This window comes from Phodopus roborovskii, unplaced genomic scaffold (assembly GCF_943737965.1).
Source record: "Phodopus roborovskii unplaced genomic scaffold, PHOROB, whole genome shotgun sequence".
NCBI lineage: Eukaryota > Metazoa > Chordata > Mammalia > Rodentia > Cricetidae > Phodopus > Phodopus roborovskii.
In genome coordinates this window covers 36,717,427-36,744,058 of record NW_026126540.1, presented here as the reverse complement: position 1 = coordinate 36,744,058, position 26,632 = coordinate 36,717,427, and the positions used below count along the sequence as shown (strand labels likewise).

The following is a 26,632-nucleotide window of genomic DNA, read 5'->3' as shown; positions in this document are numbered from 1 at the left end:
ACTAGTGGGAGCTCACTAACTCTGGACTGCCAGATGGGAACCTTCATAAGACCAAACTAGACCCTCTAAACGTGTGTAACTGTTTATGGGGCCACTGGCAGTGGGACCAGGATTTATCTGTAGTGCGTGCATTGGCTTTTGGAGCCCATCCTCTGTGGAGGCATACATTGCTCAACCTAGATGGGGGGGGCGAAGTTGGCCTTGGTCCTTCCTCAGTGTGATGTGACTCTGCATGGGAGGCCTCAACCTCTCTGAAGGTAAGGAGAGCAGGAGGATGGGAAAAAGGAGGAACTGGGATTGGTAAGTGAAATAAAATGACTGTTTTAATTTAAAAAAAAAGTAAGTCTAATCTATGAGCTAGGAGCTAGACATGGGTTGTTGGATGGAACAGGAACAGGCCATGTGAGCAGGTTTGGAGTGACAGTGAGGTTCCATTTTTGTCCCATGTTGCAGTGTATCTTGTCAATCTTTTCATTTTTGACTTACATACTTTTAAGTATGTTAATGTATTAGCAAAAGAATTTGTTTCTATGAACTCTGACCCACGTGTGCTGGTTCAAAGCTGTGATCCCAGCCCTTGGGAGGCAGAATGCAAGATCAGAAGTTTGAGGTCAGCCTAGTCTATATAGAGCGGCCAGGACTACATTAGACCTTATATAGAATTAGTATCACACAATTCTTATAAATTAACACCCCTTACCCAACATTCAGAAATAACATATGCATATCCCCTGTGCTGGATAGTTTTATTTTTTTTCTTTTTTATTTATTTATTTATTTTTATTTAATTTTATATAACAAAGTCCAATTAAATGAAAACAAACATTTATACACAATATTTGGGAATTTGGGCGTCGTTCTTTCCAAACTACTTCCTGCTGGTTAGGGGCGCTGTATTGGGGGATTCGAAGAAGATTCAGATATCCTAGCTGTAGTCTGCAGGGCTGTTTTGTCCAGCTGTTTGGAATGTAGGATCAGCTTGTACTCTGTTTCAGGCGGTCTGGCGTGATCAAACCACATTAGTCTGGAAGGAATACACATCTTTTCATTTTCTGTGGAAACAAAAGTAGAAATACTTTTCCCCAGTAACTTGTTCTTCAACTTAAATTTTGGAGTCAAAGCGTTTTTTTTTTTTTTTTTTAATTTATTATTTTACATGTCGATCCCAGTTCCCTCTCCCTCCCTCCCTCCCCTCCAGCCCTCCCTCCCTCATTACCTCCCTTTTGCCCTCTCTGCCCTCTCCCATGCACTCTAAACACCCTCCCCTCCCAACCCCCCACCACAGTACCATATGTAGGGGAATGCCATCCAGTTGGGGTCATGTAGATCTGACAGGTCCTATGAAGTAGGGACTAGGGCTTCTCTCCTATCTCTAGAATAAGGCAGTTATCCCTACATGGGGGATATGTTTGCAAAGTCCTTTTGTGCACCAGGGATACATCCTGGCTCCACTGTCTGAGGTCTCTTAGACTGCTCAGACCTTCTGGCTGAGACCCATATTCAGGGGGGTCCGAGTCAGTCCCCTGTTGGCTTCCCAGCTATCAGTCTAGTGGCCCTTAGCTCCTCCTTGTTCAGGTAAGCTGTCTCTATGTACTTCTACCGCATGATCTTGTCCTCTCCATCTGCTTCTGGGTTCTAGTTCGACTCAGTGTTTATGTATGGGTGTTTGCTCCTGTTTTCAACAGGCATTAGTTGAGGACTCCATGGAGAAGTTAGTTGTTGATCTCACTCTCTGGGAAGGGCATTTACGATAGCCTTTCCACGGGAGCTGAGATTGTTAGTTGGGAGCAGTCTTGTAGTTCCCTCGACCTTTCTTTGTGTTCAACTTTATCTTCAAACCAATATTGGCTCCCTCTTTTATGTTCTCTCTCTCTGTCTCTGTCTCTGTCTCTCTGTCTCTCTCTCTCTCTCTCTCTTTCCTATTTTCCATTCCTAACCAGGCTGAATCCTCCTGGTCGCACATGCCTTCCTCTCCTCCCTCTCATTTTCTCCTACTTCTCTCTCCATTAGCTGTCCTCCCCCACTTTACCTGAGCTCTGGGGGACTTGTCCCTTCCCAGTTCTGTGAGGGACTTTATATGAATCTCTTAGAATACAACTTGTATCCTAGTTCCTCTGGTGATGTGAATTATAGGCTGGTGATCCTTTGAGCTAGGTCTAAAATCCATATATGAGTGAGTACATACTGTGTTTCTCTTTTTGTGACTGGGTTACCTCATTCAGGATGGTTTCTTCAAGTGCCATCCACTTGCCTGCGAATTTCAAGATACCATTATTTTTTTTTTCTGCAGAGTAGTATTCCATTGTGTAGATGTGCCACATCTTCATTAACCATTCTTCAATTGAGGGGCATCTAGGTTGCTTCCAGGTTCTTGCTATTACAAATAGTGCTGCTATGAACTTAGTTGAACAGATGTCTTTGTTGCATTGATGTGAATCCTTTGGGTATATGCCTAAGAGGGGGATTGCCGGGTCCTGTGGTAAACTAATTCCCATTTTCCTGAGGAAATGCCATACTGATCTCCAAAATGGCTGTATGAGTTTGCACTCCCACCAGCAGTGGAGGAGTGTTCCACTTTCTCCACATCCTCTCCAACATAAGTCATCACTGGTGTTTCTAATTTTAGCCATTCTGGAAGGGGTAAGATGGTATCTCAAAGTTGTTTTGATTTGCATTTCCCTGATAGCTAAGGATGTGGAGCATTTTCTTAAGTGTCTTTCAGCCTTTTTGATTTCCTCCATTGAGAATTCTTTCTTCAGTTCTGTACCCCATTTTTTAATAGGGTTATTTGGTGTTTTGTTGACTAGTTTCTTGAGTTCTTTGTATATTTTGGAGATCAGCCCTTTGTCGGATATAGGATTAGTGAAAATCTTTTCCCAGTCAGTGGGCTGCCGTTTGGTCTTGTCAACTGTGTCCTTTGCCTTACAGAAGCTTCTAAGTTTGAAGAGGTCCCATTTATTAATTGTTTCTTTCAGTGTCTGTGCCCCTGGAGTTATGTTCAAGAAGCGGTCTCCTATACCAATTTGTTCAAGGGTACCTCCTACTTTCTCTTCTAAGAGGTTCAATGTGGCTGGATTGATGTTGAGGTCTTTGATCCATTTGGACTTGAGTTTTGTGCATGGCGACAGACATGGGTCTATCTGCAGTCTTCTACACACCATCATCCAATTGAGCCAGCACCATTTGTTGAAGATGCTGTCTTTGCCCCATTGTATAATTTTAGCTGTTTTGTCGAAAATCAGGTGTTCATAGGTGCGTGGATTAATATCAGGATTTTCAATTCGATTCCATTGGTCTACCTGTCTATTTTTATGGCAATACCAGGCTGTTTTCAGAACTATAGCTCTGTAGTAGAGCTTAAAGTCAGGAATTGTGATGCCTCCTGAAGTTCTTTTATTGTATAGGGTTGTTTTGGCTATCCTGGGTCTTTTGTTTTTCCATATAAAGTTGATTATTATCCTTTCAAGGTCGGTAAAGAATTGTGGTGGGATTTTAGTGGGGATTGCATTGAATCTGTAGATTGCTTTTGGTAAGATTGCCATTTTTACTATGTTTATCCTACCTAACCAAGAGCATGGGAGATCTTTCCATTTTCTGGTATCTTCTTTAATTTCTTTCTTTAGAGTCACAAAGTTCTTATTATATAGATCTTTTACTTGTTTGGTAAGCGTTACACCAAGATACTTTATGTTGCTTGTGGCTATTGTAAAGGGTGATGTTTCTCTGATTTCTTTCTCTGCCTCTTTGTCGTCGGAAAAAAATAGGGCTACTGATTTTTTTGAGTTTATCTTGTATCCTGCTAGTTTGCTGAAGGTGTTTATCAGCTGTAGGAGTTCCCTGGTAGAGTTTATTGGGTCGCTTATGTAAACTATCATATCATCTGCAAATAGAGACAGTTTGACTTCTTCCTTTCCAATTTGGATGCCCTTGATCTCCTTTTGTCGTCTTATAGCATTAGCTAGAACTTCTAGTACGATATTGAAGAGATATGGAGAGAGAGGACAGCCTTGTCTTGTTCCTGATTTTAGAGGAATTGGCTTAAGTTTCTCTCCATTCAGTTTGATGTTGGCAGTTGGTTTGCTGTATATTGCTCTTATTATGTTTAGGTATGTTCCTGTTATCCCTGACCTCTCTAATACCTTTATCATGAAAGGGTGTTGAATTTTATCGAAGGCTTTTTCCGCATCTAGGGAGATAATCATATGGTTTTTCTTTTTCAGTTTGTTTATATGGTGGATCACGTTGATAGATTTTCGTATGTTAAACCATCCCTGCAATCCCTGCAAGCCTACTTGATCATGGTGGATGATTTCTCTGATGTATTTTTGAATTTGGTTTGCCATTATTTTATTGAGTATTTTTGCATCGATGTTCATCAGGGATATTGGTCTGTAGTTTTCTTTCTTAGTTGTGTCTTTGTGAGGTTTGGGTACCAAAGTTATTGTGGCCTCATAAAAAGTGTTCGGCAATAAACCTTCTGTTTCTATCTTGTGGAACAGTTTGAGGAGTAGTGGTATTAGTTCTTCCTTGAATGTCTGGTAGAATTCTGCACTGAATCCATCTGGCCCTGGACTTTTTTTCGTTGGAAGGCTTTCGATGACTGCTTCTATTTCATTTCGGGTTATAGGTCTATTTAAGTTGTTTGTCTGTTCTTGATTTAATTTTGGTAAGTGATAGTTATCCAGAAACTTGTCCATTTCCTTTGAATTTTCAATTTTTGTGGAATACAGATTTTCGAAGTATGACCTGAAAATTGTCTGGATTTCCTCTGTGTCTGTTGTTATGTTCCCCATTTCGTTTCTGATTTTGTTAATTTGCATGTTCTGTCTCTGCTTTTTCGTTAATTTGGATAAAGGTTTATCTATCTTGTTGATTTTCTCAAAAAACCAACTCTTTGTTGCATTGATTTTTTGTATTGTTTTCCTGGTTTCTATTTTGTTGATTTCAGCCCTCAAGTTGATTATTTCCTGGCGTCTGCTCCTGCGGGGTGAATTCGCTTCTCTCTGTTCTAAGGTTTTCAGTTGGGCTGTTAATTCATTTATGTGACTATCCTCTGTTTTCTTCATATGGGCACTTAGTGCAATGAACTTCCTCGTAGCACTGCTTTCAAGGTGTCCCATAAGTTCAGGTATGTTGTATCCTCATTCTCGTTGAATATTAGAAAGTCTTTAATTTCTTTCTTTATTTCTTCTTTGACCCAGGAGTGGTGCAATTGCACATTGTTAAGTTTCCATGAGTTTGCAGGTTTTCTGCTATTTGTGTTGTTGTTGAATTCCAATTTTAAAGCATGGTGGTCCGATAAGATACAGGGGACTATTCCTATTCTCTTGTATCTGTTGAGGTTTGTTATGTCACCTAGTATGTGGTCGATTTTAGAGAAGGTTCCATGTGGAGCAGAGAAGAAGGTATATTCTTTTGTCTTTGGATAGAATGTTCTATAGATGTCTGTTAGCCCCAGTTGAGACATAACTTCTGTTAATTCTTTTGTTTCTTTGTTGAGTTTCTGATTTGTGGTCCTGTCTAGTGTTGAGAGTGGTGTATTGAAGTCTCCCTCTATAAGTGTGTGAGGTTTTATATGAGCTTTGAGTTTTAGTAGTGTTTCTTTTACGAATGTGGGTGACTTTGTATTAGGGGCATAGATGTTCAGAACTGAGACTTTGTGTTGATGGATTTCTCCTGAGATGAATATGAAATGACCGTCTTCATCTCTTTTGACTAGTTTTGGTTTGAAGTCTAACTTGTTAGATATTAGGATAGCTACGCCTGCTTGCTTCTTATTTCCATTTGATTGGAAAATCTTTTCCCAACCCTTTACCCTGAGGTAATGTCTATCTTTGGAGCTAAGATGTGTTTCTTGTATGCAGCAGAAGGATGGATTCTGTCTTCGTATCCATTCTGTTAGCCTGTGTCTTTTTATAGGTGAGTTAAGACCATTAATGTTGAGGGTGAATATGGTCCATTGATTGTTGATGCTTGTTTGGTTTAGGTTTGTTGTTGGCAGTGGTATTGTGAATATATTTGTTCTGCTTCACCCTAGGTTTCTGGTGTAGTTGGATTATCTGTTGCCTACATTTTTGTGGGCGTAGTTACCTTACTTGGGTTGGAATTTTCCTTCCAATACTTTCTGTAGGGCTGGGTTTGTAGATACATATTGGGACCTTATATAGACCTTATATAGAATTAGTATCTCACAATTCTTACAAATTAACACTCCTTACCCAACATTCAGAAATAACATATGCATATCTCCTGTGCTGGATAGTTTTATGACAACTTGACACAAGCTAATGCCATCTGAGAAGGGGAAATTTCTCTGTCAGATCAGGTTGTAGGTAAGCCTAAAAAGCTTATAGTTATAAGTTATAGTTAGGGATTGATGGGAGAAGGCCCAGGCCATTGTGCGTGGTGCCACCCCTGAGCATGTGGTCCTGGGTTCTATAAAAAAGCAGGCTGAACAAGGCATGAGGAGCAAGCCAGTAAGCAGCACCCTCCATGGCCTCTGCATCAGCTCCTGCCTCCAGGTTCCTACCTTGTTTGAGTCCTTGTGCTGATTTCCTTTTCTCAGGACCTTGTTTTTTGGTCACTGTGTTTCATTGCACCAATAGAAACCCTAATATTGATACTCAATATTTTTTTACTTAAATGGGTCCAAATTCAGATATTTTCCACATTTTAACATAAGCTATTACTTCTTCCTGTTATCAAAACCCATGAAGTCTAAAGTGCCATTAATTTTGTCATAAATGGATTTTGTCCTATTTTACTAGTAAGTCTGCTCTTTTATGTTCTTAAGGTACTAAAAGGAAGGACTTTGGACTTTCTGATCCTAGACATACTCATTACACAATACATGATCGAAGAGCCTGTTGGCTTCCTTGTCTTTTTAAGTAGTTGTAGCAAACTGAAATACATGACATAGTATCAGAAATTATGCCTGCTCACAGTAGATATCCAGACAATTGTTTAAGTGATTAATATGTAAGATAGTGAAAACAAGGTGATCCCCTTTTATCACATGAAAGAAAATTTTATTTGATGATAGGGATGATTAATCCAAAACTATGGTAATAATTGGGTGCTGTGACCAATCCTCTCAGTCTCAGCTACTTCAATGGCCATCACAGTGAGAGCTAATCTTATAAGCCAGAGGCAATAAAACAAAACACCCGATATAACAAAAGTAAGCACATAATTCAGTAAAAGAATTTATTGAGTGCTTGTGAAATGGCTTGGTGAGTAGAGATGCTTGACACTATCCCTGATTATCTGAGCTAGAGCCCCTGGACTCATCTGGTAGAAAGAAAAAACCTGTCATCAGAAAGTTGCCCTCTGACATCAGCATCCATGTCATGGCACACACACAATCTTTCTCACATACAAATAAATAGATATAAAAATTATTGAGACCTATTTTCATGTGAATTTTCTAGTGGAATGTGAAGATACAATTCTCACAGTTTTAAATCTAGTACTGAACATTTCATTAGCGTTCCCTGTATACATTATTTGTGACTCTTGAGGAACTTTCATTAGCACTGCCTATGTTCTGGAGTTCAGGAATCAATGTGGTGCCTTCCTGAGAATGGTCTATGCTACTGACCTGTCCTGGAAATGTCCTCATCCTCATCAATGAGTCAAACATGTAGACATTCCCTACTCACAGTCTTGGCAGTCATGAAAATGGTCCCACCCCTACAGAAGACTGAAAGGCTGGCTCCAACACATCCCCACACTGTCTTCTGCCACACCCCATCACCACAGCCCCTCATCACAGCTGTTTCTTCTACATTGTGGAAAGGTTTCCACCAAGATTTCAGAAGCCAAAGGCACTCATTTTCTGCCTACTGATTTTATTTTAGAACTTTAGACAGAAGCAAGATGGCTTTTGCTAGGAATAAGAGACTGTTGAGAGTCCTGAGGACAGGTGACAGATTGGGTATAGGTACAGAAATTACAAGCTAGTGTTAAAAAAACCCTAGCCTGGCATTTCTGCAAATATGCAACTCCATTCAGACACTGGAAGACATTTCTATTATTATTATTATTATTATTTTATTATTATTATTATTTTGGTTGGGAGGCTTTTGATGACTGCTTTTATTTCATTTGGGGTTATACATCCATTTACGTTGCTTATCTGTTCTTGATTTAATTTTGGTAAGTGATAGCTATCCAGAATTGTGTCCTTTTTCTTTGGATTTTCAATTTTTGTGGAGAACAGGTTTCAAAGTATGACCTGAAAATTGTCTGGGTTTCCTCAGTGTGTGTTGTTTTGTCCCCCTTTTCATTTCTGATTTTGTTGGTTTGCATGTTCTCTCTCTGCTTTTTGGTTAGTTTGGTTAAATATTTATCTATCTTGTTGACTTTCTCAAAAATCAAACTCTTTGTTACATTGATTCTTTGTATTGTTTACCTAGTTTCTACTTTGTTGTTTTCAGCCCTCAAACTGAGTATTTGCTGGCTTCTACTCCTCCAGGGTGAGTTTGTTTCTTTTTCTTCTAAGGCTTTCATTTGTGCTGTTAATTCTCTAATGTGACTAGCTTCCGTTTTCTTCATATGCACACTTAGTGCAATGAAGTTTCCTCATAGCACTGCTTTGAAAGTGTCCACAAGTTCGGGTATGTTGTGCCTTTATTCTCACTGAATTCTAGGAAGTCCTTAATTTCTTTATTTCTTCCTTGACTGAGGAGTGGTGCAATTGCACATTGTTCAGTTTCCATGTGTTAGTAGGATTTCTGTTTTTTGTGTTGTTATTGAATTCCAACTTTAAAGCATGGTGGTCTGATAAGATACAGGAGACTATTTCATTTTTTTGTATCTTTTGAGATTTGTTATGTTGCCTAGTATGTGGTCAATTTTAGAGAAGGTTTCATGTGGAGCTGAGAAGAAGGTATATTCTTTTGTGTTTGGATGGAATGCTCTATAGATGTCTGTTAAACCCAATTTGGACATAACATCTCTCAGTTCTTTTGTTTCTTTGTTACGTTTCTGTGTGATGGTCCTGTCTAGTGGTGATAGTAGGGTGTTGAAGTCTCCCACTATGGGGTGTAAGGATTTATGTGAGCTTTGAGTTTTAGTAGTATTTATTTTACGAATGTGGGTGCCTTTATATTTGTGTCAGAGATGTTCAGAATTGAGATGCTGTGCTGATGGATTTCTCCTGTTATGAATACAAAATGACTGTCTTCATCTCTATTGATTGATTTTGGTTTGAAGTCTAACTTGTTAGATATTAGGATAGCTACACCTGCTTGCTTCTTGGGTCCATTTGATTGGAAGATCTTTTCCCAACTCTTTACCCTGAGTTAATGTCTGTCTTGGTGAAAGACCCCAAGAGTTAGGAGTCTGTCAGGGAGAGGCCCTTGCCCCAAAAGACGAGACCAGACCACTGGATGCAAGTGCAAGAGGCTGTTTATTGTTCACACACACAGGTATCTGTGGACATTTCAGTCTTTCAGGAAACTGCGAGATCGTGTGTGGTTAAAACATATGCAGTTTATATAGGGTTGGGGTGGTAAGAAGCAGACTTACAGAAACAGAAGCATGGTTACAGAGATTTCATTGTTCCATCTAAATAAAGCAATTGTAGTTAACCAAGGACAGTTGTTTATTTGGGTTGGGCACAAAGAATACAAAGAATTCAGTTATGACTATCTCAGCATCCCAGATACTGACCTGCTGACCTTGCTTTGGTCCATGTTGCAGACCACAGATATCTGGTTGGTGTCAGATGAGAGCAGCACCTGGTTCCCTCCTGTAATTTTCCCATAACTTGACCTTGGCAAGTTGGCAAGAGCAGTTCAAACAGGCAATATGCATAGTGGGGGTCTTTCATTGGAAGCATAGATGTGTTTCTTACATGCAGCAGAAGGATGGATTCTTTCTTTGTATCCATTCTGTTAGCAATGGGGTCCAAAGATCAAGTGGGTTGAGCTTCAGGGTGGCCCCTCATGGATAGGTGGGTCCAGTGTGCTTAGAGAAGACCCAAGAAGTTCCATGGAGTTGGAGGGGTTGTTGGACTGGCACTCTGGCCCAATGCTCAACCAGAGCAGTGGAGCAGCAGGCCTCGTAGTACAAAGGGTGGGGGGAGGGCAGGCTCTGAGTGGTGTATAGAGCAGAGTACTAGCACTGTACTATCTAGGGGTAGGATATGGGGGGGAGGGAAACGAGATTCAGAGCTAACCCAGGGAGTTCCCAGGGAAGGATGTGTGTGGGGGGGGGGAGGGGAGATTCATCATGAACTGGTCCCAGACTTACCTCTGGCAGAGGCCTGGTGATGGGGTCCAAAGATCAGGTGGGTGCGGCCTCAGGGTTGTCCCACATCGATCTATACCTATTACTTTTAAGTTTGGTCTTTTCATGGTGTCCCATATTTCCTGGATATTGTATGTTAAAGGTTTTTTTTTTTTTTTTTGGATTGAAGAATTTGGGTAGATTAATCTATTTCCTCTATTTTATCATGAGTGACTGAGAGTCTTTCTTCCATCTCTTGTATTCTGTTGGTTATGTTTACATCTGTAGTTCCTGATCATTTAACCAGACTTTCTATTTCCAGCATCCCCTCAGTTTGTGTTTTCTTTATTGTCTCTATTTCAGTTTTCAGGGCTCAAACTGTTTGTTTCCTTCATTTGTTTGCATTTTATTGGCTTTCCTTGCTTTCTTTAAGAGAGATTTGTTGACTTTTTGCATTCTTTCCTTCCATTTCTTTTTTTTAATGGTGTCTTTTCTTATTTTTTATTTTAATCACTATCAACAACTTCTCTGACTTAAAAACCAACCTTTCACACTACACAGGATACACATAGGATATTTGAATCACTGCCACTGATGAAAAATGGATACGTCCCACATTAAGAAAGTTATAGTGAGTAAATAGAATTAGTTATATACAGACAATTTGGGAATCCAAGTTATTGCAAAATACTTAATATGAAAACTATTTTTGGCAATAGCTATTAGATAAGGATTTTCCAGACCACCACTGAGTCTAATATTTTTTTAACATGTTGATCCCAGTTCCCCCTCCCCCTTCTACCCTCTCTCCCCCCTCACATGCACCCTGACCACCCACCCCTCCCATCCCCCACCCCATTCCACATGTAGGGCTATGTCATCCAGGTGGGGTCATGTAAATCTGTCAAGTCATTTGAAGTAGGGACTTCTCTCCTGTCTCTAGGTTAAGGGTGCATCCCTCCATGGGGATGTGTCCACAAGGTCCTTTTGTGCACCAGAAATACATCCTGGTTCCACTGTCTGAGGTCCCTTAGACTGCTCAGACAGTCTAGTTGAGACCCATATTCAGTGGGTCTGAGTTAGCTGGATTCAAAGCTATCAGTCTGGGGGCCCATTAGCTCCTCCTTGTTCAGGTCAGCTGTCTCTATATGTTTTTGCAACCTGGTCTTATACTCCCTCTCTGCATCTGGATTCTAGTTCAACTCAGTGTTTAGGTATGGGTGTTTGCTTCTGTTTCCAACAGGTACTAGATGAGGGCTCCATGATGGCAGATAAGTTAGTTGTTGCTCTCACTATTAGGGAAGGGCATTTATGGTAGGTAGCCTTTCCATGGTTGCTCAAATTGTTAGTTGGAGTCAGTCTTGTAGGTCTCTAGACCTTTCTTTTTTATTTCTTTATTGGTCATTTGAAGTAGGGACTAGGGCTTCCATAAATGCCCTTCCCAGATAGTGAGATCAACAACTAACTTATCCATGGAGCCCTCATCTAATACCTGTTGGAAACAGGAGCAAACACCCAAACATAAACACTGAGTCGAAGTAGAACCCAGATGCAGATGGAGAGGACAAGACCAGGCTGCAGAAACACATAGAGACAGCTGACCTGAACAAGGAGGAGCTAACGGGCCCCAAGACTGATAGCTGGGAAGCCAGCATGGGACTGACTCAGGCCCTCCTGAATATGGGTCTCAGCCAGAAGGACTGAGCAGTCTAAGGGACCTCAGACAGTGGAGGCAGGATGTATCCCTGGAGCACAAAAGGACCTTATGAACACATCCCCCATGGAGGGATAACTGCCTTAACCTAGAGATAGGAGAGAAGCCCTAGTCCTTCCATTTCTTTAAGAGATTTTCTCATTTCCTCTTTTAGGATCTCTATCATCTTCATAAAGTTTTTTTTAAGGTCCTTCTCTTCTGTTTCACCTGCATTGGTATGTTAAGGTCTTGTTGGTGTAAAGTCCCTAGATTCTGGTAATGCCATATTGGTGTATTGTTTAATATGTTCTTGTACTATTGTCTTCCCATTGCTTCTTCCAGTGAGTGCTGGTGGGGTCTCTCTCTCTCTTCTCTCCTCTCCCAGTGAGTGTAGGTGGGTTAGGACTTCAATGTCAGTCACTCTGGATGGTCCAAACTCTCTTGGAATTCTCACACAGAGAGTTAGGGAAGCCAATCAACTCTGGTTGGTCTGGCATGCCAGGGCAGGTCCACTCAAGCAGAGAGCATAGTGGGGTCAAGACACAGAGCCAGACTGAGTTGAGGGCAGTTTCCAGTGGTCTATGTTCCAGGGTGGGACCACTATTCGCAGAGCCAACCCAGGGAGTTCCCAGGAGAGGATGTGGAGTGTTGGACCTGAGCTTTACCCTGACTCACCTCAAGAAGAGGGTGTAGGGGGGTAAGTATAGTTAGTATTTATAACTAAAATTGAAAGTACTTGCTCAAATTTTTAATTGGTTGATGTTACTAAAAAATAACATGTCCAATTATTTTTAAAAGGAAAATTTCAATTGAAGTCTCAATATTCAGCATGTATTTTTTGCCTTATGATAAATTGTTATTGATGGGCTCACTATTTTAAGAGAAAAATTAATCTGATTTTAACACTGAGTTACTAAACAATTATTTGCTGTCTTTTAGATTGACTAAAACAATTCTAAAAACAATTCAAATACATGAGATTAAAACAGTTTTTTTGGAGTTAGGTTTTAGAATGCACACCATTTTGGACTTGATTTTAGGTAATGCTTGAATATATGCACTCTGGTGACAGTTAAATGTTATGAGTAAGGTTTTTTTCCCCCACTGGTCAGGTCCTACTTCTGTGCCAGCCTCAAATAATACACAGAGACCCTGTATTAGGTATAAAGCTGGTGGCCTGTTTCTAATGTTTCTTATTGGCTAGCTCTGTCTTAAATATTAACCCATTTCTATTAATCTAAGTGTTTCCACGTGGTCTTATCTTACTAGAGAGAGGCTGGCATTCTTCTCTCTCCGTCTTCCATCTTGGATCTCCTCACAACTCCTTCTGGAATCCTCACTGTCTCCTAGTCCCACCTATCTTCCTTTCCTATTGGCCACCAGTTCTTTATTAATTAACCAATAAGAAAAACATATTTACAGAATTACATCTCCCATCAGGCAAATAGACTACATCTGAGTCATTGTTCCAGATTTCAATGGTTGTATGACTTCAGGAAAATTACTTCATCTCTCTTGGATTCAGACAAGAGTCTTGTCGATTAGATGCTACAGAGATAAATACTTCACTTAAATGCTTAGTGTAAGGATTCATTGTTTTGATAGTCACTAGAAATCTTTTATCAATTACTGGGACTATCTCTGTTTCTGACAACAATGGATTTCAGTAGTATGCACTTCTTGAAAATTATAGAATTAGGTAATGTCTTGAAATGACCCTGAAGTTTCTACCTTGAATAAAAAGGAAGGATCAGACACAAACTTTAGAATTATTTAGATCTGGTGGCATGGTGGCATTACTCCACTCTACTACAGAAAGAGGATAACAAGTTCAAGGACTGTTTGGAAAACTTAATGAGACTCCGCCTGTAAATGGGAGGTTTCTATCCAACCTGGTCCAGCAGCTGCCTAGTCCCAAATAAACACATAGAGGTTTATATTAATTATAAACTGTTTGGCTGATGGCTCAGGTATCTTATTGGCCAGCTCTCTCTTAATTATTAACACATTTCTATTAAACTGTATATTGCCATGAGGCTGTAGCTCACCCGTAAAGCTCTAGGCTGTTACTTCTTCAGCAGCTTCATGGTGCCTCCCTGGTGGCTCTCTCTGTGTTCCTCTCCCAGAATTCTTCTATAGTATAGCCCCTCATATACTTCCTGCCTGCCTACATCCTGCCTGTCTATTAGCTGAAACAACTTTATTCATCAACCAATAAAAGAAACATATATTCACAGCATACAGAAGGACGTCCCCCATCACCTACCTTAAAGGCAAAGGAGGACTTATAACACAGCTCAGTGGAAAAGCATTTTTAGCATGTGTGAGAACTAGGGTCAACCTCCAGTAACAATAACAAGAGAACAATAAAAGAAGAAACATTATGGAAATTACAGTGTGGATTTGGGTTTTAACTCATATTTTCTTAAAATAGATTTCAGTAATGAAAATTGAACATTCATTTGATATCCTTTGCCTACTAATTAGCATATTATTTCCTTTTGCAAGTTATATTACCTCATTTTATAACTGATCTGAATTTTTATAACTCCTCTATGGAGTTAGATTCTCTACTATTGTATTTCTTACCTGAACTGATTTTCTTACTTGCTGTGATTTGCCAATCATCACCTGAAGTCCTCTCTTTTCTTGCATTTGTGAAATATTTCAAGAATGGCTGATCATTTTGTACATACAATTTTCAGTTCACTCTTCCTCTCATTTGTTGTAATATTACTCCTTGTAATTTTGGTATTGAATATAGGACAGGTTTCTTTTGCATTTTTTCTTTCCTTTTTGGAGGGATAACTTGTTTTTTAAATAAAAGCATTCTCAAATTTCTCTGTTTGCCAGTATCTTCAAATATTTTCACATTTGAGAATAACAAGTGTTTGTTATCACTGAACAAGAAAATTATACTTCAACTATATTATGTTTGGCAGAATAGAATACCCTGGAACCACACTTACTGTTTCTCAGAACTCTCTAAGTATAACTTGTTAGCACCATTTCAAATTATTATGTCTTTTTCCCCAGGTGAGAAATCCCTCATTAATGGTTGGAATCCACAGTGCAGGAATTTGCTATATCAGGTTCCCCAGCAGCCAACAAAAACAAGGGAAATTCCTTACTTCTATAGTTTTTTTTTTTTTTTTAAAGTGAGAGGTCTTTGATAAGAGATAAGACCTTGGTGTAAGAAGCTTCCATGTAAAGGTACTAGACAGAATATAAGGCTGTAACCCATGTTGCCTTGGGCATTGGAAAGAACTAAAAAAGAGTATAGCTACTGTAATATAGCAGTATATGAAAGCTAGCATTCCATAGTTTTTGCTTGTAAATAGAAAAAAGAGGCAATTTTATAGAATGGGTTTTGAAAGAGGTGGGACATGAAGACTTTTCAGACACTGACTTCAGTCCTGGTTGTTCATTACTGAATTAGGGCGTCTGGTGGGGGTAAGTGTAACGAGTACGGTTTTTCTGCCTGCTGCTGCTAGTCTTGTCCCGCCGCCATGCCGCCAGCCCCAAATAATACACAGAGACTTTGTATTTGGTATTATACTGTTGGCCCGGTTACTTGTTTCTTATCGGCTAGCTCTGCCTTTAATTATTAACCCATTTGTGCTGATCTATGTATTTCTCTTACCAGGGAGCCGGCAGCATACTGCTTTCTCCAGACTCTCCATCTTGGCTCCTCCTTACTACTTCCTATTTCCTCCTTGTCTCCTAGTCCCTCCTATCTTCCTTTCCTATTGGCCAACAGTGCTTTATTATTAACCAGTATGAGAAACATATATACATAATGGCATCTCCCATCATCTCCTCTTTTCTGTCTAAATAAAAACAAGGGTTTTAACCTTAACATAGCAAAATATATCACATAACAGTTGTCAAATAAGAATCAAAGTTAACACTATTTAGTCCATTAACATTTAGCAAGATTTGAAGAAAATATTCCATCATCTATCCTATCTTTGTGTGTCTAAAGTCTATGTAACTTATCTTTAATACTAAGGAAAACTATAACCATAACTATCTGTCTTCAACTCCTTCAAAGACCACAGAAGGATAGTATATAAACTCTAGAAATGACAGAGACAACTCACTGCCTGGTCACCCAAAGTTCTTTTGTAATCTTCCATCTTCAGCCCATAGGCCATAGTGTGTCTGGCAGACTCTTCAGCAATGCAGGAAACTTTAAACTGTCTTCTTGTATTGGCAGTTTATCAGTCACTTTTCTCTGTGTCCTGCATACTGTCTCGCAGACTCTTCCATGAAGCAGGAACTCTGTAGCAATGTCCATCGTGAATCAGCAGTCACTTTTCTGTGGGCCCTGCATGTCCAGTTTATATAGCACAAAGTCAAACAGTCCAGACAAGAGCAGTATTTTGTCCAAATGGCTAGTCTTGCCATATTGGAAGTAAACTCCATAATGAGTTTCTTCAATGTCCATCTTCATCTTCCTTTCTGACACAGGTGGTGTTGCCAGGAACAATTATGTCTCATTGTCAAGAAAAACCCTAAACCATTTTAAATGCCATATTCTGTAGGTCTTTGAAAGGTTTGAAGAATGCCTATCTATCTCAAATATATGTCTGTATATCTAGAAATACTAACTAACTTAACTATAAGTTCTAATTATCATAGGTAACTATCTAAAATCTGTACTAAATTATACATTATATTTCTAAATGAGCTATGCAAACACAATACCTAAACAAGAGAAATATACATTTCACAAAATTGACATTAAATTGTATCAATAAATGAAAATCCATTCCAAAACAAAGTATTCATATCTATACCATAATTCCCTTTTTACCTTTAAAAAGAACTGGCTGTGATCATTAACCATTTATAACCAAGTCCATTTAAATGAAAACAAACATTTATAAATATTTGGGAATTTGGGCGTCGTTCTTTCCAAACTACTTCCTGCTGGTTAGGGGCGCTGTATTGGGGGATTCTAAGAAGATGCAGAAATCCTGGCTGTAGTCTGCAAGGCTGCCTTGTTTAAGCTGTTTTGAACGTTGTATCACCAGCAACTCTGTTTCAGGGGGTCTGGCTTGATCAAACCACATTAGTCTGGAAGGAATCCACAGCTTTTCATTTTCTGTGGAAACAAAAATAGAAATCCTTTTCCCCAGTAACTTGTCCTTGAACTTAAATGTTGGAGTCAAAGCATTTTTAAAATATATAAATTGAATTAATCCAGCAGCATTTCCTTTATCAGTTGTTGTTATTTTCTCAGCAGTCAAACAATGCAGAGACAACACAATAGCATACAGTAACCAGATTCTCTCTGAGCTTTTCATCTTTACGTGCCTTTATTATTACTCTGTTTATTTTACTTTTATTTTTTTATTTTTTGACATAGGGTTTCACTGTGTAACTCTTATCTGTCCTGGAATTTACTCTGCATACCAGGTTTACTTTGCAAATCATAGAGATCTGCTTGCCTCTGTCTCCTGAGTGCTGGGATTAAAGGCGTGTGCTACAACACCCAGTTCCTCTTTGTCTCTTTAAAACCATTTTTTTTTTCATGTCTACTTATATTTTAAAACACACTGTAAACCTTTAGAGGTTTTTCTTAATATGAATCTGTCTTTACTGTAAATCTTTTTCTTTGTCTGGCCACAAGTCTTTTATCTGGTAAACAACAACATTGCTAAAATGAAAGTCAGCCGCGGTTTACCAAAGATGGTGGCGGGTATTTTACCGCCAGCACGGAAAGCTGTGCTCACCGCCTTGGTCTGCGCTGCCACCCAGAAAGCATGCTGCCGGCTTGGAGATGTGGTCACTGCCATTGCCATCTCTCATACACACCAATAAATTGTTAGCAGAGTTATTTAAAAGCTGTGCGGTTTTTTGCCGTTTATGCTGAGTCAGGAACCTTCCCTTAAAGGAGCCGCGCGAATATCTGCTTGTCTCTAGCAAGTCAGAGTCCAACCGAGAAAAATGCTGTTACCAAGAAACCTTGCTTATCTCTGTTCTTTTGTTTGTAAAACCTGTTTTTAAGCTTTTGTTAAATTTTAAGTGGAAGTTCTTATTAGCCACGTGGTCGCCATTTGTAAGGAGTATCGTTTTTTTCCACCCGCCACCACTCTTGTCCGGCAGCTGCGCCAGCCCCAAATAATACACAGAGACTTTGTATTTGGTATTATACTGTTGGCCCGGTTACTTGTTTCTTATCGGCTAGCTCTGCCTTTAATTATTAACCCATTTGTGCTGATCTATGTATTTCTCTTACCAGGGAGCCGGCAGCATACTGCTTTCTCCAGACTCTCCATCTTGGCTCCTCCTTACTACTTCCTATTTCCTCCTTGTCTCCTAGTCCCTCCTATCTTCCTTTCCTATTGGCCAACAGTGCTTTATTATTAACCAGTATGAGAAACATATATACATAATGGCATCTCCCATCAGGTAAGGTTATGGATTCCTCTCTCCTTTTACTGTGCCAGCCAGTCAGTTGGTAATCCCTGAGTTAGGGGCTACTGTCTGTATCCCAATAACAAGAGGATGTTAATCATTTGAGTCCAAGTGATATGTTGGATGTTGGCCTGGATTATCTGAATTAACAGATAGACTATAGAACAGACAATAAGAATCAACATTATTACATAATATACACCATGGCAGGTATGACACAGGAGATTCATGAGGAATTCTGAAACCATTTGTCTTGCAATGAAGATGGTTTCTGATGCTAGAGACCTGGTCAACTTTTTCTTCAATGGGGTCTTTTAAGAGACTGCATTACTTTACATAGACACAGCATTTCTTTTCTAAAAAGAGACAATTCTACTTCTTTTTACTGTAAGGACACCTGAGCCTAATATGTCTTGAAGTGTGACTGTGGTCAATGAGTATATTCATTAATGATCAAGAATTTTTATTACGCTTTGAGAGGTTTAATTTTTATAATGATTTGAGGTATTTTATTGATTGCCAAACATTTGAAAATAGGTCATTTTAATGGGTCTCATTTTTTTATTTGGGATCAGAGTAAAAGCTGTGAGCATGGCTAAATCATCAGAGGAGATGGCATAGCCATATATGCTGATGTGGAAAGAGACACACAGCAAGCTATCAAACACCAAAATGGTGGTGAAGTTATTTGTTATATGGCAGTCAGAGTGTGTTCTAAAGTGATTAAATATTTAAAACAACCTTTTGAATGTAACTGAACAGGAGAAGTGAAGTAAGAAAAAAATAGAACAGTAAAGATGGATCTATCAATCAGAGATGGCTAGACTCAGAATCAATGTGAAATTTTCAATTTCAGATGGGATAGAGTTCATGAGATTCCTTGTCACCATTAGACAATGATAAATTCAAATACACCATCGGTTTCATCTTTCCAGAGTCAGTCACTGGAATGTGTTTTGAGAGTTTTATCTAAAGGAATTCTTCCACAGACAGAAATATGAGAAGAGGAAAGGAAAAGCTCTCACCCAATTATTTTTTAACACAAAGGTTGAAGTCCATCTGAGGTACAGGTGTAGGCAGAGTAAAATGACAGGTGACTCAGAATGTTGTTTCATTAGTATTAGATCAAGGGATCAGCCTCTGTCTGGTTTAAGTGTGAGGGGTATTGTCCTTAAGGTACATTAACTGGTTTTATCCAGCCAAGACAACCAAGAGTTTATCATTGCTGATGGTGATTGGGAAAACTTAATAGGTTCCTAAACAGAAGGTTGGTTGTTTAGGAGTTATTTTTGTAAGTAGGCTAGTCTCTGAGTTGGATCAGTAAAGATGGTGAAGTGGGGCAGGTTTTGGTAGGATAACAAGTAGTATGTTTTATGGGTATGATAAAAAGCTGGTATATACAGTAGCCCAGAAGCATGCCTATAATATTTGAAATTTTGTTTCAGTGATTTTAGTTGGCTTAAAATGATGAAATTAATGATGACCCTTATCTTTGGTTAAGAAAACAAGTAACAGTTTTGAGGACTCACCCAATAAATGCCAAAAGAAGGAAGATAACAGAGGTATCACAGAAGATTAGGCTACTTCATTTCTAGAACACAAGGTGATAAGGTTCTCAACAATTTATTTCTTTGAGATAGTAGGTAAACTAATGTGGTGGAAATGGATGTCTGCTATTGTCCAATATTAGAATCTCTTGATTTGATAAATTAGGAAAATTTTCTTTTAGATATATCCTTCAAATTTGTAAAGCATTTAAGTAGCTAATTCTATTATATCATTATTTATATGTAATATATTACTAATATATTTGTATTTTTTATATATACACATGTAATGCCATTACTACATTATGTGTTATATTACACCTGGAGGAGCAAGAGAATGCTGAAGCAATTGTCTTATATACAAATTGTGCAAGTATGATATTTACTTCCAACTGATAATATATCTAAACTTCTTGATTAACATTATTAACACTGTGAATAGAGTCATTCCAAAGAACAGCCAGTCTTTAGAAACCCAGAAAATTTAACATAGTATGGCAGCTAATTTTTCACAGTAATTCAGGGACCCAATATAGTCACTGTGGCTATTAAATTTTCTCATGTGTGGAATCAAAGCCCCATCATATCCTGAATATAATTATACATCCTGGGGTAATACAAATTAAATCCTCCAACTATTACATGATCTTGTAAAAAGTTGTTTGTGAGATGCCTCACCTAAGGGATAGACTCAAATATGACCAAAATGCCACCGACACCCGTGAAAGAATTAACAGCTCCCTGTCAGGCAGAAGGAACTGTCTGAAAGTAAAAGGAGAAAATTCTCACTATCTTGTATTTGCACCACCTACACAGGAAAATTATTACTCAGGTTGTCCCAGTTTCTTAACTCAATTAATTCAGACAATACAGGCCCTTTAATCTTCTTGGGATTGTGCACCATTATTGAGAATTGAATATAATTGAATATTGAATCTAATTCAGGAAAAGCAAGTGACCTGTCTGCTGCCTTATTATTTTATACTTCTAGAATATTACAATCAATTATACCACTAAGTATCTATCAATATTATCTATCAGTGAAGAGTCTAAGGTTCTAAAGACTAACAAGGGATGAAAGAGCAATGTTCTTACTTCCTGGTCATGCAGGCTTTATGACTGTTGGAGCAGATGTTGGACAAATGTTAAACTTGTTTTTGGCCTTTGTACAGTAGCTCCTGGTGATGGTCCTTATAGTCTTCATGCGTGAAAGAAAAACAGTTTGATGACTAGGTACACATAACACTTTCTTGTAGAATCTGATTATTATATTTAGACTACTAGTATCTTTTTGTACAATTGTTACAGTATATTCTCATAGTCATTTTATTTCCATGGAATTGGTTGTAATGAATACATTTTATTTTTATTCAAGTAATTGCTTTTCCATATTCTCTTTTTTTGTCTTTCTGCCTCATGGTTCATTCATGTTTTTAATCTTTCCAAAGAGACAATTTCTGATCTCATTTTTCTGCTTGGCGTTCTTTGTTTCCCTAAACTTTCACCTCAACTTCCTAAACTTTGACATTCTCTGCCTTGGAGTATATCATGATGACATTAGATAGATGAAGCCACATTCCTCAGCATGACTATTGTTCCAATATGAGAACTTTAGAAGTTGTTATTTCTCCTCCAGTTTTTCCTAGGACAGCCATTTTGTTGGTGGGCAAAGCGGCAACAGAGTATGATGATGTTCTGTGAGTGATCACAAAGATTCTTTGTCAGGTGTTCATTGAGCATTCATAGGCTGTATTCTTCATGTGAAGTATTTAGAAATAATTATGAGCCAGATATTGAGTCTAGTTACAACCATGTACTGACATAGAAATAATGTACAGTCAGCAACTTTTGACATTATGGATACACCAGCTTCTCTCTCTTTCCTCCCTCCCTACATGTTTCCCTTCATCCCTTTGTTCCTTCCTTCTTTTCTTGTTTCTTTGTTTTGGAGACAAGATATTACTGTAGTCCAAGTTAGCCTGGAGCTCACGATGTAGTCCACGTTTGACTCAAACTCATAAAAATCCTCCTGTCTAAGTCTCTCATTGCTGGGATTATAAGTGTGAGTCACCACCTAGTTAATTACCTCATACTTTGGAAAACTTATTTCATAGATTAAGACCATTACTTTGTCCTTTTCTATTTCTTGAATGTTCATCAGTCCCTTAGTCTGATTTATCATCTGTCATCTTTCTGATATTTAGACATGGTAGAGGTCCTAGGCTCAATCTAAACAATTATTTTGTTTTCATCCAGCCTTATCTCATTTACAAAATCATTCCTAAATATTCTTAAACATAATATTTATTATGGTGACTCCTAAATTTCTATATCTAATTCACACATCTCCTCTCAACTTCAGATTTGTACATCTAAGTGCTAGGCAAGTATCCGAAATTTGACATCTAAGGTCACAGTCTGAGTTCTTCCCCCTACTCCTTTGCCCTCTGCTTTCCTAATAACTGCAGCTACCATTCTTAGAAATTCCAAATCCCTCAAATCTTTCCCATTACAAAGAACAAACGTGGACAGAATGTTGATAAAGTGTCCCCTCAGTAGGGAAAGATTTAGTCACTGAACATATAAATTACATGTGAATAATTCCAAGAACAAACATGGTTCAAGCTGAGCTAATAATTTACAAAGATTTTTGTTGTTTACCTGCCAATAGAAACATGCTTTAATGCCAGGTATGGAAATTCTGTGAAATAAAATCTGATTGCAGTATCTTAACAGATGTTTATCTGCCTTAGGATATGGGGAAAAGGTTATTAAGCTTGGAAATACTTTGTATAACTGTGGACTCTACCTCCTACTAGGAGGCATAGCATTAAAAGCAGAATCAGTAGTAGAGAGCTGTTGCTTTACCCGTTAGCCACATATTATAGTCTAGTAAACATTTTCTATTTGAAAACTTTCGTGATTTCCAAGAACAAAAAAATGTTATATAAAACTAATCAAGACTGTCTTGGATCAGTACTGAAGGCAACCATGTCCAAGCTCATTCTTATCATTGGTAAGTGTGTAATCAGATATAGATATTCTTACCTAGTCTCTTTATTATTATTATTTTGTAAAGATATTGGCATATATACGATGTTTGTGCTGACTGCTTGCTACTGGATCACCAATTTCAGAACTTCCCCTGGGGAAGACTATTTCTCTTACTCCCAACATGCATTTGTTGTCTGTAGTTCTTTGTGTAAGGTTGAGACCAGGTGAAATTACCCCTTTGATGATAGCATTGATATTGGTGCCCCTTTTTGGGCAGTGATGCTGATGAGATTTCATGAAATGCTGATGAAATCTCCTAGAAAGCCTCCTCTTCCCCTAGCTTCTACACTATTACTACCTCATCTTCTACTGTTATCCTTGAGACCAGGGCACAGGAGTTATATTATAGACATATCATTTAGGGCCAGGTACCACATGGTCAATTGTTCTCTGCATTTTGATCAATTACCAGTTATAGTTTTCTGTGATGACCTCAATCTGCTGCAAAGAAATATTTGTTTAAGGAGAGGTAAGAACCACACTTTATTTTTTCCATTTTTTTTATTTTTTTATTCCATTTTACATTCCAACCACAGTTCTCCCTCTAATCCATCCTCCAACCCCCCCACCTCCTTCTACCCTTCTTACCTTCCCCTAGCCCACTCCCAGTGCACCCTTCCTCAGGGGTAAGGGCTCCCATGAGGAGCCAACATAGACTGGCACAATAAGTTGGGGCAGGGACAGGTCCCTCTTCTATGCATCAAGACTGAGCATGGCATCCTACCATAGGGAATGGGCTCCAACAAGTTAGCTCATGTTCCAGGTTTATATCATGGTCCTACTGCCAGGGGTCTCTCAGCTAGCCCAAGCTTCACACTGTTTCCCACATACAGAGGACCTAGTTGGGTCTCCTGGATTCTCCACAGTTGTAGGTCCAAAGTTCATGAGTTTTCATGAGCTTGGTTCAGCTGTGTCTGTGTAAGAAGCACCTTAACTGTGGGTAGAAGGACAAATGTTATGTGTTTGCAAAATATGCTGGTTTAGTAAAGTGGAAGCTGGACATTCTCCTCCATGGTCCAGGACTTCATTAACCTGGCTATGTTTCCAGGCATGATTTACCTCTGTTGAGTGAACTAGGTTTCTTTCTTTCACACTGTTACATCTATTTACTTGCTTATGTTAGAATAGCTTTGTCTAAAGATTATTAGTGCTCAGAATTATTCCTTAATTATCCTGTGTCATCCTCCTATGTTAGCGATAACATAAAGTATAACTCTTAGAAATTCAATCATTCATACAGTATGATTTTATAGATACTTTAGGTGATTCCAAAATATACTAGCTTCACTAAATCTGCAGTTTCCAAACTTCACTGAATTTCATAATGTTTTAATACATGAAACATCAACCTTAATTTGTAAAGTAGTCAGAGTGATAGTGGTCTTCTCATCTTGATGGTGATGCAAGCCTATAATTCCAGTATCTAAAATGCTGAGGCAATAGAAACTATAGGCTACAGCCAGTCATAGTGAGATCCTGTCATAGGAAAATGTACTGTGATAGAGCTGAGTAGAGGCATCTTGAGTCTTACATCATTGTTATGCTGGCATCATTCTAGAGGGTTTTGCAAAGGGCTTCATATGAAACATCTCAATGCTTCAGGAGGAACACAATTCTCTGCTTTTGATGATGCTTATACAATGTAAGGCTAAATGCATCCAACAGCTGAAATGTATTACTGAGGGTGTGACACTCTATAGCAAGCAGGACAGCCCACAAGCTTCTGAGATAGATCCTAGTGAACAGTAGGTAAATGCGTATTCTCTGTTTCTAGGTCTCAACCTGCTACTGAATGCCCATCTGGGTAAGTCATTGATTGTGTGTTTTGTTATTAACAAAGCCTTAGATCCTCATAAACTATTTGTAATCTAATATTCTTCTTAATATAGTTGATTGTTAATTATATTCCAATATTAATTTTTGAAAGGAAAAAAAAAACCTCATCAAGAGACAACATATACTAGGAAATGAGGTGGCTTTACTTTGTGGAGAGTGCACTGTTTCAGTTTTGTCTCTGCTATCATGTACAGCTTGACCACCAGAGAGCTAAAAATTAAGCAAGCCAAACTCTCCCAATGAATTTCCCCAATTTGAACATAACCTACTTTCAATCAGTAGTTCCAAAGTTGGAATTATGGGTTAATCTTTGAGAATTTTTAGCAGCATCTTGCCTGTGAACCTGTAACAGTGGCCACACCCCTTTCCGCATGGCTTCAGGTGAATGAAAGCCAAAAGAGGGGAGCTTGAACGCTCTTTCTCTTGGGTCAGCCGAACCAACAGAAATGGCAGAGAAGCACCCCCTCGGTTCTTTATTATTATCTGTGTAAGTGTTTCCCAACAAACACCAATTTTTTTCATTTATCCTGGGCCCCATGAAATCTTTATACCCACGCCTTCAAGAGTTTTCACAATGATAACTTCTAACCAGATATCAGGCATGTGAGATACAAATAAAGAAGGAAGCAGAGGCAAACTATGAACACAGGTTATCACATTAACAAAAGGCTGTTATCCTTATTCCTCAACTTTCACAGGCTCTGCCTACCAGCTGATGTGTTACTTCAACAACTGGGCGCAGTATCAATCAGATGTGGAAGGTATTAAGCCTCGTGATATTGACCCCTGCCTATGTACTCATCTAATCTATTCCTTTGCTGGGATTTGGAAAAACAATATCACCATGACCAAAAAGAAAGCCTTGGATGACTACAAAGACCTTAATGATTTAAAAAAAAGGTAAGAGAAAGAGATGTGTAATTTGGTGGCTGAGCTGCTTATTGTTATAACTACATGCACCATGTTGTATAAATGTGATATCGTGAAGTTATACTTCATAATCCAATATGGTTTTAATTAAATTATCTCTGGTTTGTATGGTCTTAAGATACTTTTTCATTCATTTATCAGTATTATGCCTTGTTTTAGGAAATGTCCAGTCATGATTTCAGCTCATTTTCCACTCAGGCTGTTTACTCTCAGAGGTTTTGGTTCAAGATATATATTGCATGGTAACCCTTTAGCAGATAGTCTTCAAATATTTCCTCTTGTTCTTTAGTTTGTTTTCTTAGTCTGTTGATTGTGTCTCCTTTGTTGTGAGAAGATGTGAGATGATTCAATCCCACTGAACATTTTTCTTTTTGTTGCCTGAGGATCTTTTTTTTTTTTTTTTTTTAAATCATTGTCCAGGTCACACTTGTTCAGATTTACCCATGTTCCTTTGAGGTAGTGCTATAGTTTTTAGTGTTTGTGTTTTTAATCTATTTTAGTTTGGTTTTTACATTTGTTGTGAGGTAGTCGTCCAATTTCATCATTCCACCTGCAGATAAATATGTTCATACATAAATCATCTACTCTGCTTAGCATTTTAAAAATTGGCTATTTTGTTCCTTTATTTGTGTTTTTAAATCACTCAAAAACTTCACATCCAAACACCATGCTGAGCTATAGGAGGGAAGTCCAGTCAAAGAGGGAAGGATTATATGAGCAAGGGATTTCAGGGTCATGATGGGAAAACCCAGAGACAATTGAACAGGATTTGTGGGAGCCCATAGACTCTAGACCAACAACTGGGAAGCCTGCAAAGAAGGGACTGAACCAGGCCCTTTGCATGTGGGCAAAAGTTTTAGAGCCTGATCTGTTTGTGGGACCCCAGGAAGTGGCACCAGGATCTATCCCTAGT

The 26,632-nt window shown here is 38.6% G+C and overlaps 1 protein-coding gene across 1 annotated transcript in view; it reads left to right on the top strand.

The window, feature by feature from the left end:
* LOC127233127 (chitinase-like protein 3) overlaps positions 1-26,632 on the top strand; it is a 52,657-nt gene that overhangs the window by 9,488 nt on the left and 16,537 nt on the right. Inside the window, exons 2-3 of the mRNA XM_051199556.1 lie at positions 24,703-24,757; positions 25,488-25,689. Coding sequence (XP_051055513.1) covers positions 24,703-24,757; positions 25,488-25,689 — 257 coding nt within the window. The remainder of the gene's footprint in view (positions 1-24,702; positions 24,758-25,487; positions 25,690-26,632) is intronic.